Here is a 15,162-nt window from a genome sequence, read left to right on the forward strand (position 1 = left end):
GCGGTGTCACTCAGAAACACCAGCAACGTTGTTCCGACCTGCCAGGACAAGTTTGCCTGAGAGAGGAAAGAGACAAGTGGGAGGAGCCACTTTGTTCTCACAAGTGGGGTCAGAACAAATCTAAAACAAAATTTGGGAACTACCCTTTCAGAGGAATCTGATTTGTTCAGTTTGTGGAGCAATTTATGGCCCAAGGGTGTTGTTGAAAATAACAGAGTGTCAGTCAGCAATTAGTGTAGCTTAACCGCAGGGTGTGGTCAGGGAAAGAGACAAAGAAAGCCTACTAAAACCACTGTGATCTCAGGGTGACTGAACATACTCAAACCTGCATTCTCTGAAGAGCAACATCAGAGGCTTCCCATCACATGGAGAAAATAGACTTTACTAAATTATTCAGCCAGTCACTAAACATGTAAATAACAAGTACTAAAAGAAGGTGGGGACCAACACCTGGAGTTGTTATATTATTGAAAGTGCTTAATATCAAAAAATAAATAAATAGCAAGACATACAAAGAAAAAAGTATAACCCCTACACCAGAAAGTAAGGAGGCACAAGAACTGCATGTGAAGCAACCAGATGTTGCATTTAAAAACTCCAAAGTAACTATTATAAATATGTTCAGAGAACAAAAGGAAACCATGATTAATTACAGAAGATATGATGACCATGTCTCATCAAATAGAGAATGTCAATACAGAGAAATTATGAAAAAGAACCAAATGGAGGGACTTCCTTAGTGGTGCAGTGGTTAAGAATCCACTTGCCAATGCAGGGGACATGGATTCGACCCCTGGTCTGAGAAGATTCCACATGCTGAGGAGCAACTAAGCCCATGCGCCACAACTACTTAACCTGTGCTCTAGAGCCCGCGAGCCACAACCACTGAATCCACATGCTGCAACTACTGAAGCCTGTGCACTTAGAGCCCATGCTATGCGACAAGAGAAGCCACCACACTGAGAAGCCTGCACACCACATCGAAGAGTAGAACAAAGAGCCCCTGCTCTGCACAACTAGAGAAAGCCCATAAGTAGCAATGAAGACCCAATGCAGCCAATAAATACATACATACATTTTTTTTAAAAAAGCCATATGAATTTGAAGCATTCACTCAAAAAAAGAAAAAAAGAACCAAAAGGAAATTCTAGAGCTGAAATGACAATAACTGAAATACAGTTCCCTAGTGGGGCTTAAGAGCAGATTTCAACTGGCAGGAGAAAAAAATTAGCAAACTTGAAGATAGACTGATGAAGATTATGCAATTCAATAGAATAGAGAGAATGAAGGATGAATAGAGGAAAAAAAAAGAATGAAGGAAAATGAACAGAGCCTTGGAAAAATGTGGAACACTATTAAATGCTTCAATACATGCAAAATTGGAGTACCAAAAGGAGAGGAGAGAAAGAAAGGAGAAGAAAAAATATTTAAAGAACTAATGGCTGGGGACTTCCCTGGTGGTGTAGTGGTTAAGACTTCGCCTTCCCATGCAGGGGGTGCAGGTTCAATCCCTGGTGGGGGATCTAAGGTCCCACATGCCTTACGAAACAGAAGCAATATTGTAACAAATTCAATAAAGATTTTTAAAATGACCCACATCAAAAAAAATCTTAAAAAATAAAAAAAGGAAAGAAAGAAAGACAGACAGACAGACAGACAGGCTGGAAACTTCCCAAATTTATTGAAAAACATTAGTCTATACATCCGCTAAGGTCAACAAACTCCACATAGGATAATCACAGAGATCCATAGACATCATAGTAAAAATGCTGATAGCCAATGCAAGAAAAAACTCTTGAATGCAGCAACAGATAATCTACTCATCACTTACAAAGGAACCCCAATAAAATCAGCTTATCATAACTGGAAATAAGGGAGATCAGAATAATCTCAGTGTAATAATATCAGAATAATATCTCAGTGGGATAAGATATTAAAAGTGCTCAAAGAAAAAAATCTGTCAACCAAGAATCCTATATCCAGCAAAGCTATCTTTCAAAAAATAAAGGCAAAATAAAGATATTCCCAGACAAACAAAAACTGAGAGAATTTGTTGATATCAGACCCACATTACAAGAAATACTAACAGAAGATCTTCAGGCTGAAAGCAAGTGGCCCCAGACAGTAACTCAAATCCACATGAACAAACAAAGAGCACTGGTGGAGGTAATTATGTAATTATAAAAGACAATGCAAATCATATTTCCTGTCCTTTCTTTCTGTTAACTAATTTAGAAAACAATTGCATAAAACAACATATACATAGTGTATCGACCATAATATACAGAAATGTAGTATATTTGCAAACAACACCACAAAGGAGGTGAGTGAGAACAATGCTGTATTGAAGAAATTACAAATACTAAACCAGTCTTGCATTCTTAGAAGAATGCAAGAATGGTCATTATGTATACCTTTGTTAAACTTAATGAGAATAAACTTATATAAGCCAGTAACTAATTTTTAAATAATACTAAGGCCCCATTATCAGTTAAGGGTTCCAATTCTAACTTCTGAAAAATTTCCTTCAAGATTTATGAGTCAAATATTTTGGGAAAAAAAGGCATAAAATGTTTAACTAGTCTGAAGCGGGCTGTGCCAATTTTCAAGGTTGCTTTAATAATAAGTAAGGTCGTGTAATTTACAAAAGCCAGAGTAAAATATAATTTCCTTGGTTGAAAGGGTTATGTTTCTGAAAGCATTTCGTAGGAAAACAATAAGCTGAGGAATTTAAGTTGTTAATGGGAAAAAAAAATTTAGGCAGAACCCTAAGAAGTCCAAACTTGAAAATACCGGGGTTCCTTTCTTTTGTAGTTTATGCTTCCTCCCTCCAGCTCTGCCTCACCCTCGCCAAAAGCAAAGCAAGGTCATTACAGAAAAGTCAGAAAATCCAAGTAAGGCAAACACGAATCTCACACACACACACACACACACACACACACACACACACACACACACACACACACACACACACACACACTCCCAACACAGATGCAGGGGCAGAGGCTGATCCGCGCTGTGTGGGTCACATCTGGGCACCTGCTGGCCACCCTGTGCTTTGTAACTGACCTTATGTCCTTAACAACCGCTCAAACAGGAATCTCTAGAAGGTTTCAAACTCTCCCCCACCCCCATAAACACCACAGAGCAGGAACAACTTGCTGAAACTTAGCTGTTTCAGAAACAACCCCACTCAAAGAAAGTTTCTGAAGAAAAGGACAAAAATAGTCAAAGACACCCCTCCCCCCATCACCCAAATGAAGGTAGCACATGATAACAAAGACTCTCAGAAGCCCCTGCCTGGGGCACATGGGTTTCCAACGGAATTGTCATCTTACTCAAGCGGTTTTTAGATTAATGCTTCTCTAGGAACGGTGACCTGAGGAGGCGGGGATTGGTACCCCAGCCCCAGGGCCCCGCCCTTCCTTCTGGCCGGTGGGTCTACCTGGTTGGCCGGAGCCAGGCGGAGACGCTGGGGAGCGGGGCCTGGGCGCTGCCCCGGGAGAGCCCGTGAGTGCGCGGGATGCGGTGGGTGGGAAGAGGGGACCCCACGCACCAAAGGGCACGAAGAGCTTGGGGATTTGAGAAGAGAAGCCCGGGCCGATTGAGTCGCCGGAGATCGGGGTTGGGGGCGGTCAGCGCGTGTGTTTCTGGAGGGGGGTGGGAATTGACCGGAGAGAGAAGGGGGCGCCGCGGGAGGCGGGTGGGCCCAGAGTTGGCGCTCAGTCCTACCGGAGACTGGGGAGGGGGGCCATGAGTCGGGGAGTGGGGGGCTGCACAGCCCTCGGGTGTGCTGAGGCAGGCTGGGGGTGGGAGGCTGCGCCCATAAGTCAGCTTTTATGCTCACTAAAATCAAGGTTGTACTAAATAAAGAGTGATAGTCTATATTTTTAAGTAGTAATAAATATGGCTTACGATTCCTTGCTTACTAGAAACTTTTCAGAACCTCTCATTCCCACAGCTTCAGTAAGATGCTTGCAAATTTATTTTTACTTTGTCATAACAGGCGTATGAAGAAAGGCAATTAAGAAAAAAAGAAGCCTAACTAACCTCATTCCAAATGTTTCATATTTTGCAAGTTTTAGGATTCTCAGTTAATCCCATCTCTTGAACCCCTTCATTCCCAGTCCCAGAGATGCAAAATATATAATTGAGATTAAAAATATTGTGCAACCTTTAACGTATTAAACATAACTAAATATTTCCCAAGCTCTTCTCTTATACAGCTCTCCTATTATAATTTAGTGTCACAGCAGTACTTCTGGTCCAGATTTTTGGGCTTCATCTCAGTGCCACCCCTTTAACAGAAGCAGGAGTGGAGTTCTTTGCCTCTGGTTTTATTTCTCATGGTTAATTAAGGTTGCGTCCAAACCTTCTCCTTTTCCTGTCATTCACTTTACTCTCCATTTCTTTTCCCAAATCTCCAGTTTCCTCTTTATAAGAATGGCTTAAGAACTACATTCACATAAACCAAAATTCTAACAGCTAGTGAGATAATGTACCAATCAAATTTTAGTTGTAGAAAAGATAGGTAAACATGTTTATCACGTAGCTTACTGAGATCCACAATACTTCGAAACTATTCCAGGTATCCAAGAGCCTTGTTGAATTTAGAGAACATTTTAAAATCAAAAGTACCTTCATAATTTAGGTAAATAAGAAAACTTTAAAACCACTTTTAAGTCAAATTCAACAAATAAAAATTGGGCACTTACTATATGCTAAGGCATTTAAGACATGCCCTTTAAGACATGAAAGATTTTGATATACTGTGTTTGCATAGCAATGCAAATTAATTTTTTTTACTACTGGAAGAATAATTCTGTACTTTAAAAAAATAGTTTTGAATCCAAAGATTATATGTGTACCTAATCTACAAATCATTTATTTAATTTGGGAGAAAATGTTTAATCAAGAAAATTACAATAAATGACAGTGAGTTTGAAATAGAAACCATACCTATCACTCTGACTGATGCTTTTCAGCTCTTACCTCTTTAGACCCGTGAGAAAATTCCCATGATGTTCATACTTCCCTAAGGAGTTTTAAATGTCATTCAGAGAAAGTTATAAAGGAATCATTTATGAATTAGATGGAATAATATGCATGATTAGCTGAATTCTTTGGTATTTTCAAGCATTTTCCATTTGCTACTCAAGTATATGGTTATCCCCAACAATTTTATCCTTAGGTATAAACCTAAGAGAATTGAAAAATTATGTACACAAAAACTTGTACAAAATTGTTCATAGTAGCATTATTCATAATAGCCAAAAAGTAGAAATAATCTAAATGCCCATCAACTAATGAATGGGTAAACAGAATGTGGTATATCCATACAACGGAATAGTATTTGGCCATAAAGAAAGGAACAAAGTGCTGATCCATGATGCAACATGGATGTACCCTGAGAACATTATGCTAAGTGAAAGAAGCCAAAAAAACCAACAACAAAAAAATAAAAGCCAAACATTGTTTGATCCCACTCATAGGAAATGTCCAGACTAGATAAATCCATAGGGACAGAAATAGATTAGTGTTTGCCGGGGCTGGGAATAGGAAGTGAGTGCTAATGGTTATGCAGTTCCTTTCTGGGGTGATGAAAATGTTCTGGAATTAGAAACTGGTTGCACAACTCTGTGAATATACTAAAACCACTGGATTATACACTTTAAAAGGGTAAATTTTTTAGCATGTGAATTATATCTCAATAAAACTGTCATGCATGTGATGATTAAAACCTATGTGTTGAATTTCTAAAAGAATTCATATTCTGCTAAAAGGTGACAGGCTCCAATATATCTTTATACCAGTCATCCTGAAAATTACTTTTGAACCAAAAACTTTGTTTCAAAATATCATTTTCACTATAGCTATAAAACAGAAAGCAGAATAATTTTTTAAACGTAAATATATTTAAAAAAATTAAAACACCTAAGAAATGCAATCTATACATATGAAAAAAGTAAAATATTTATATGCATAACAAGTAGTAGCAACATCATTCATAAGCAGCAGTTAGTGTTTATTTTCCCCATATTTTGGTTTAACACCATAGTGGTAGTTTATTCTTTTTAGGGAAATTGCATATGGTACATATAGCATATTATGAGTAAGTTATAGAAGACTGTGTAATTGGAAAATTGATTCCAAGTAACAATATTTCCTCTAAAAACACATTTATTATCAAACAAGTTATTTTTAACTAGTACCTATAATTTATTAAGTCCAAGATATATAGTCAACTTGCATAAAATTATACATGTCATTTTAAAAACAACCTATTTCTAAAATATCAGTAATTCAGGCAATTGGGATTTCCACAGGAGATAAATTGCCATTAATATACTTTCTGTGAAGAAAAGGTCTGCCTTAAGAACCTTACAACTATGTTATTAAGAAATGCTACAACATACTTTAAAAATCAAAATGGTGAAACATAGGTATTAGGATATTCTTTTATGGGTACCAGCCCTACAGCAGCAATTCATATGGCGACTTTAATCTAGTTAACCAGATTTCTAAATGACTTGGTTTTTATTTTCTAGAAATATCTAATCACATGTATAGTTTAGTAAAGAATTTAAATTTCCATTACAAATGAGAACCTATCATACTGATACTGTAAAGATATAAGAAATAAAGTACTTGGATAGCCTAGTACTTTATTAGAAATATATCTACTAACTCCACAGAAACAAATTTTACATGTAAGCAAAATACTAAAAATTTCTGATTTGGGAGAAATGAAATAAAATACAGTGAATGGTTTTCTCTTCATCTCTAACTGTAAAAATCCCTTTTACCTTTTTATTTGACCCGTCTCTATTCATGCAATTTAATGAACCCTCAAAATAATTTACATGTCTTTATACAGAATTCACATCTACATCAGTAAACGGCCAGTCCTTTTATATTTTCAGTGCCTTATCAAAATATGGGTAACAAAGTTTTTCATTCTATGAGGCAGGAAGATGTTTCCTAAGTATTTCTTTGGATGATGAGGATATAGTATCTGGGAAGGACACCTCAAATTCTATTAGGAGGTCACCACGTTGGTCAGGATTTTTTGGAAACGGTAGCCCATATCCGATAATTCTTCGCCTCATTCCAGGTTTCACAATATCATTTATTGTCATAGGTATGGTTCTTCCATCCATTGTTGGCACGTTAACTGAGCAGCCACACAATGCCTAAAATGGACCAAATAAAATTAACAAACTTCAAAACATAAAAGTCTAAAAAATATTACCAGCTGTAAAGGATGATATCACAAAAGTAAATTTTTAACCTCCAAAAAATATCAATAATTATAAGAAATTTCCCCCATTTGAAAGTCCCTTCAGGACACACATAATCAGACATTTTACAAAAGAAGGAAAGAAGGGGAAGGAAAGGAAAAGGAAAAGAGGAGGAAAGAATGTCTTTCACATTGCCCTGGAATGAAATGGATTGTTTGGGGCTGCTATTGCAACATTAAAGATGCAGGGATGGAATGGGAGAAGAGAACACGGAGAACTTCAGGACTAGAAAGAATAAGACAGGAACAACTACATACTTCTCTGGAGGGGAAATGTTAGGATAGGAAATATACTTATTGTTTTAGTTAACAAATATTTACTGAGTACCTACTGTATGCCATATATTGCTGCTAAATGCTGAGCATATAGGGACCATGAACACAGACCTCACCTCAAGGAATGCCCAAAGAATTCAGAAGCAAACTAGTAATTATAATTCAGTATAAAGTTGGCACAGAAATATGTGCAGAAGTCTTTTGTGAGAGAAAGGGCAACCTACCCCCTTAGCTTCAGGGAATACAGAATGCTTGAGGTAAGCACTGGGCCAGTAGCAGGTATTGAGGTAGGGTGAAGAACAGCAGTGTTCAACAGAGTACAGCTCAATGACACAAAGGTATACAAGATAATAATACATCAAACTTAGGGAAATGCATATACATTGATGGGTAGAAATCACATTTCTTTTAAGCTAAAGAGTTTAGACATTATGGTAGATGCTATGTGGAGTCCTTTAAGAATTTTAAGCAGGGAACTGATACGGCCATATTTGCAGGATTATAATCCAATTTGAGAAATAGTGCCTAAAAATAGAACAAATGCGAACTAATGTATTACGGCAGTACCCTCATAAATTATTTTGTCTTTTAATACTTTCTTTGTTATATAATTATTATTCCAAGTTAACAATTTTGGAAAAAATCTTACACATGGACTAAGGTGATGAGATTACAATGCAGATCTCATAAACCATACTTGTAAAAACAGAGTAGAGTTAATCCAGACTAGGCCTCATAGTATATAACCACTTAGCACTTAAAATTCGCATTTAAATTGTTAATATAAATATAATATATATATATTATTATATATAAAATATAATATAAATAACTAAACTTATAAAATATAATCTTATCCATGGGACTTCCCTGGTGGCGCAATGGTTAAGAATTCTGCCAGTCAATACAGGGGACACGGGTTTGAGTCCTGGTCCAGGAAGATCCCATATGCCACGGAGCAATTAAGCCCATGCGCCACAACTACTGAGCCTGTGCTCTACAGCCTGTGGGCCACAACTACTGAGCCAGCATGCCACAACTACTGAAGCCTGTGCACCTAGAGGCCACCTCCACAACAAGAGAGGCCACTGCAATGAGAAGCCTGTGCACTGCAACAAAGAGTAGCCCCTGCTTGCTGCAACTAGAGAAAGCCTGCGTGCAACAATGAAGACCCAATGCAGCCAAAATAAAAAAATAAAAATAAATTTATTAAAGAAAAATATATAATCTTACCCATAAACGAGGTATAATAGTAGTATTACCTCAGAGGGTTCTTATGAAAATTTTAAAAATAATGTGTAGTTAACGTAAAATTAATGTTCGCTATTATTTAGATAAATTCCCTAAGATCACATGCATAATTGTGTTTGGTTTCTGAATCCTACATTCTACTAACTTACCTCTCGTAAACTAATTTTAGCAGTATAAATTATATTTGATCCATCCCTTTTGAATTTTGGGTGATCTTTATCTTTAATGACAAAAACAATGTCTGCTGGAATACTAGTTGGTGTTTCATCTCCTTCCCTTGGAAAAGTAATTTTGGTACCTTCTTTCCACCCTTTTTTAATCTCAATGGTGAGAATTTTGTCCTCAGTTCTATAACTCCTTCCATCAGGGTTTAACCTTTTTCGAGAAATCTTCATTCGTTTGGTACAACCACTATATATTTCTTCAAGTGATACTCTAAGTTCATGAATAACTGGAGGATCTTGTTTGAGGCGGGATGGCCCCACAGAATTCCTGTCTCTTGGATATCCATTCATGCTGAACCCAAAGGCGCTAAAAGGATCTCCATCTACTTCCATTTCATCAGAATCTCTACCACCACCCATCCGTCTTCCAAAGAAAATTTCAAAGGGGTTGGAACCTCCAAAAAATGCTGCAAATGTGGCATGAGGATCTCCATGAAAGGTGTACCGGAAGGTACCTCCTTGTCCATCAGTACCTCCTGCTCCTCCTTTCAACCCTAGAAGAAGAGATAAGCGTGATTAAAAACAATGCTTACAACTCCTAAAAGTGAAACTCTCAAAACCTGTATTACTAATAAACTCTGGCTAACTTAGGTGGCTATTCATTCATATTGGCCAGAAATGTCGTTATAACTAAATACAGAATGGCTACATAACTTCCAATCATTCCACCCTAAAGTTAAATTTTTATCTTTCAAATTCTTCTTCCAAATCCCCATCTTTAATGATAATTTATTCCTGACTCTTTGTCCCACAGGTAAAAAGAAAATAAATAAAAATCAGGAATCTTTTATCTTATAAGCTACTGGTTTGATAATCTGAAGTATGTAAATTTAAGTTTTTTAAAAATGTCATTCAAGGGGTGGGGAAGGGAAGGATTGGGAATTTGGGATTGGCAGATGCACACTAGTATAAATAGGATGGATGAACAACAAGGTCCTACTGTATAGCACAGGGAACTATATTCAATACCCTGTGATAAACCATAATGGAAAAGAGTATGAAAAAGTATATATATATATATATATATATATATATATATATATAACTGAAATACTCTGCTGTACAGCAGAAATTAACACAACATTGTAAATCAACGATACTTCAATAAAATATTAAAAAAATTTTAAAATGCCAATCAAAAGGTCTTCAGTAATCAATGTAAAATATGTACCCTAAATCTTTGAGTACCATTATAATCACTGAGCACAAATCAATAATATAAAATACCATATTCATATTAACTACCTGTATTTCAGATCATCTTTCACTGTTTAAGACTTAAATAGAACTCATTTGTGGCAGAAAGGGAAAACATGCTAATAACAGAAAACCTCTGAAAAACAATTTTGACACTAAAATTGTTATCCCTGTCCTAGATAACAAAATCATTTATCTCGGCATACCATGTAGATAGCATTAATTTCAACAGCATGTAAAAAGACTGAAATAGTGAGCTGTAAACTCTTTTGACATGTAAGGCCTTTGGGCTGGTTATTTATGTCTATTATGGACAACCTGCTTCAGACACCAAGATAGGGACCCTTTGATCCTGTTCTCTAAGGCTCAACTAAGTAATAAGTCGCTCACAAGAGATTACATATTTGAAGTAGCATTTTCTACTACATACTGAAGAAAGATTCTACTAAAACCTACAAAACAACAGTATAGTGATCTTTTAAGGGATAAATACTGACAAGGATTTATATGATTACAGTATCAGCAAAGTTTCTGAATGAGCCTTATGGGCATTCCTGACCAAGGAAACAAGCAGGAACAGAATCTAAAAATTATAAAACGGTAAAAAAAAAAAATTCAAGAGAATTAAACTAAGAGATTCCAATATGTTAAAACAGTAAGTAATCTGAGGGCAGGAAATACATTTTATTCATTTTTGCATTGCTCATGCATACAGGTCTGAAAATGACAGGCACTCATGTTTACTGGATAAAGGGAATGAAGTCATCCAAAGAAACTTTAAAATGTCTTGAGTGTCAAGATACTTGAGAAAAGGCAGAAGCAAAAACAATATAAAGAATAATCACATACAGCTGATTCACTTTGGTGTTCCTCATAAGCTGGTACAAGAGTATAAAGCAATCATATTCCAATAAAGAGTTTAAATAAAAAAAAGAATAATCACACACACATATATGAGAAATTTAATAATAAAAAATCCTATTGAAGTCACTCAGCATGCTTTCACAAAGAGTTTTACGTGTCTTATTCTATTTGGCTTCTTCCAAAAGGTATACACATACTCTAATTCATCCAACAGCTGATATTTAAATTTTTATCTTCATCCATGAATAGAAATATGGAGAGACCAAGAGAAATCTAACAATTTGAAAACTGTCAATATATACTGAATGATATATATATTGCAGCACTCAGGGATATGCCTTGTAGAAACAGAATGACAAGTACAAGCAGGACAAGAACTTTTTTTTTTTTTTAGGACAAGAACTTTTAACACACAGCTCATCCAAAACTTCTTTTTATAAAGTTTAGTGGTACAGTTATAACTCCAAATGTTAAAAAAAAAAAAGCTAGTGGCAGATTTTTTTAAATGATAGGATATGTATATAACCCAAGGTCATCACCACTGTGATTAAACCGATGCTAAATTATTTCAGTCACTTCATCTTTCATCCCACAAATAGACTATAATAATTTAACAGAGTTAATAAAGTAAATTGAGTAAATTAACCTGCCCAATCTAACCCTCCACAAGATAAAATCTAAATGTTTTGGACCCATAATGGATTCATGAAAAGAAAGAATAACATTTTAAGTTATTACATCATGGGTTTGGCTTTTCCCTAAAAGCCCTTCCTTCCTCTGCCAAAAATGGTAACTCAATCAGGATTACAGAGTCCCTGGGAAGATTCACACTGTCTGAAGTGATGTTTATCAAAGCTAACAAACAGCCAACAATGAAGCTTTGACACCAGTCAACTTTGTAGCTACTATGACTGAGAAAAATCCTACCAAAATTCACACCAATATAACATGAATTATTATGCAAGTATCACTCGCATTGCCCAGCACTTGAATTGTAACACTGCCTGTCATCAACTACACAGTCAATTCTTGACTACATACATTTTGACTGCTCATAGAAAATTTTAATATTCAACTAGATTCCCTCTGCTATACACAATTTTTTCTAGACACCATTATCACTTCATGTGAGCAAGAAATGCACCCCAGAGTCCACACTTACCTATGCTGTACCAAGACAGCTATTATTTAAAAAACAACCAACCAACCAATTTGCAATCCAAAAACAACTATGTGTCTGGGATACTATCCATAACAATGATATCCATTAGTTAGTTGACTAAAAGTTTATCAAAAGCAGCAGCATTGGAGAAGAATTAGGATTTCAAAGAAAAAAAATTATAGGAGTTTAATAACTTCCTTTACGGAGATCTAATATGTAAAAATCCAGATTCATAACAATACTTACAAAGTTAACCAGCATAATGAGATTCTTTAAACAGTTTGATTCATAAAAATCCAATTTACTTATCTTTAAAAATATATAGTAAATAAAGAGATTCAGTTGATCAACTATATAACAACAGAAGCAGCAAGACAGTATGAAGATTAATATACTAAACATGGATTTGATCATATATTACCTTTCAGTAATATTAAGTTATTGAGTAAAACAAACAATAAAAAAAGAAGGCATAAAGAAAAAGAAATGTTGGAAAACTATAGACTTCTATGAGGATGTGTTATTGAAAATCTTTTTTTTTTAAGTCTTTTAATGTAAACTTTTGTTGACATCCTCAGAACAATTCAGAACTAAACCTAAAACTTTGGGGGAGAGACTGGATCAAAATCTAATTTTAAATTTCTACAGTACTGTTTTTTGTTTTCAAACGATTCAACTATGGAGAAATGTCTCCATATGGAAAAATAGTTTTACTTATTAGATACAATAAAATTAACCCATTGTAAATATACAATGGTTTTAAGTGAAGTTGTAGAATTGTGCAACCATCACAGCGATCCAGTTATAAAACATTTCCATCAACCCAAAGAGTTCCTGCATTTCTATTTGTAGTTAATACCTGCTCCCACCTCTAGCCTTAGGCAACCACTGATTTGCTTTCTCTATAAATTTGCCTTTTCCATGCATTTCATATAAATGGAATAACAGAATATGTAGTCATTTACATCATTATTTAGCATAGTTTTTGAGGTTATTGCATTTAGTAACATGTTTTATTAAATCAGTCCTTTTAATTGCTGTGTGTCTGTGTGTGTGTGTACACATATACCACACTTTATTTATCCATTCACTAGAAGATGATACTTCCTGATTTTTTCATTTGGGGCCATCACAAATGATGCTATGAACATTCCCGTACATGTCTTTGTATGGACCTATATTTTCATTTCTCTTTTATAGATTCTGAGGAATGGAAATGCTGGGTCACACGATAAATTTAAAACATCTCTATTTTTATTCAACTTTTAAAAAAATCCAGCATTTAAATTTGTGGATATTAGAGATTTTCAAAACACAAATATACTGGGATCACTAGTTCTCTTAGGTCCTAAATATATAAATTTAGCATGTTCAACTCATACAATTCCCAGTTCATGAATCCTTATTTCCACAGTCTCAGGCCTTGAAAGAGAAGGGAAAAAAGTATATCAGTTAAGTTAGTAATGGCCCCACAGTCCTAAAATTAGTGTTTTGTTACTTCCAGAGAAACACATAGGGCTATGGAACCAGGCCTGCAGTCACAAACACATCAATGACAGGCAAAGAGACAAAAACATTTTCCCACGTTTTAACAGTACACTTAATGAGATATTTTGGGTACCGGACAAATAAATACAATGCTTTTCTGTAAAGGAAGAATAATTTCTAGAATATAATAAAAAAAACTTTCATTTAATTGTATTTTAAAGTAACAAATAACTAGAGAATGATATTTCTGAATAATATATTTCATTGCTTTTAAAAAACTTATTCTTCCCTCACTGTTATCTCTACTGCTTATATCAATTACCTGAATCAAGAACAAAAAAAGATTTGGGGTACACAGATGACCCTGTTTTAGTTTTTTAAAAATTCACTCACTGATGATGCTCAGTAAAAATAAAACTGGAAAAATATCACTCAAGAAAAAAACTATTAAGAGGTAATGTTAAGCCAAGAAAAATGTTTCATTTTGTGACTTGAAAATCATGCAGACAAATATCCTTAGCACACACTGAATCTTTACTGTTTACTTATAGACAGATTTGAGCTATTAGTGAGATGTGGATTAAATCAGTGGATATTTGCTTTTTCATGGGAATTTATAGTGTTACTCCATGTTTGTAGATTTCTTTACAAAATTACAAGATAACTTCTGAAAGAGGAGTAGTTAGTAGACAATTAGTAGGTATCTCAGAATCCTGCTTAGCTTTTGGGATGAACCAAATCATAGTATTTTGAATAGTGTGGCTGTAAGGAACTAGCAGGATTGAACTGCCTACTATTTGCTTTTTTTCAATACTTATGTAGTAAGAACCTGACACTGCAGGTCCTCATCACACCAAAACCAGCAGCAAAAACTGCAACTTGGGGCAACTCAGATCAAAAAGAAAAAACAAGAAAACAAAAAACAAAAACAACCCTCTACACAATCACCCTGCTTATCTAAATTTAATTTTTTAACTCAAAATAAGCAGTTGCTGCTTCACTATATTTTAGGATATATTTCTAATTAGGAAAATTTAACATTAAATTCAATAAAGAAAGCCAAAAAACGCCACAAAAAACCAAAAACAAAAAAGTTTTCATAACTACAATAATTTTAAAAAGAACATTTGGGGAGAAAAAATAGTAATAAAATAACTTAGTCCCGATATAAAAAGTTGAAAATCCCAGAACCTGTAGAAATTGTCTTTGTTGTTAAAGTGCTGCTGTTGTTAAATTAGCAATTTAAAATAGTCTTACTTTACAGCTACATTTATATGGAGATGATGGACAGTTTAAAATCCAGAATGATAAAAGGATAATTTTAAATTACTCCCATTTACTATATTCAACTAGTTTCTGATCTCACAATCCAAGAAACAAAAGTGTGACAAAGAGAGGAA

At 35.0% G+C, this 15,162-nt stretch overlaps 1 protein-coding gene across 3 annotated transcripts in view; it reads right to left on the reverse strand.

Moving 5' to 3' along the window:
• Positions 1 to 6,008: 6,008 nt before the first annotated feature.
• The window catches only part of DNAJB4 (DnaJ heat shock protein family (Hsp40) member B4), a 38,396-nt gene continuing 29,242 nt past the window's right edge, over positions 6,009 to 15,162 (reverse strand). For all 3 annotated transcript variants that reach the window (XM_057715416.1, XM_057715397.1, XM_057715407.1), the window contains 2 exons: positions 8,977 to 9,545; positions 6,009 to 7,193 (listed from right to left, as the gene is read on the reverse strand). In XM_057715416.1, coding sequence (XP_057571399.1) covers positions 6,960 to 7,193; positions 8,977 to 9,411 — 669 coding nt within the window. In that variant the 5' untranslated portion in view covers positions 9,412 to 9,545 and the 3' untranslated portion in view covers positions 6,009 to 6,959. The remainder of the gene's footprint in view (positions 7,194 to 8,976; positions 9,546 to 15,162) is intronic.

This window comes from Hippopotamus amphibius, chromosome 1 (genome assembly GCF_030028045.1).
Source record: "Hippopotamus amphibius kiboko isolate mHipAmp2 chromosome 1, mHipAmp2.hap2, whole genome shotgun sequence".
In the NCBI taxonomy this organism is placed as follows: Eukaryota; Metazoa; Chordata; class Mammalia; order Artiodactyla; family Hippopotamidae; genus Hippopotamus; species Hippopotamus amphibius.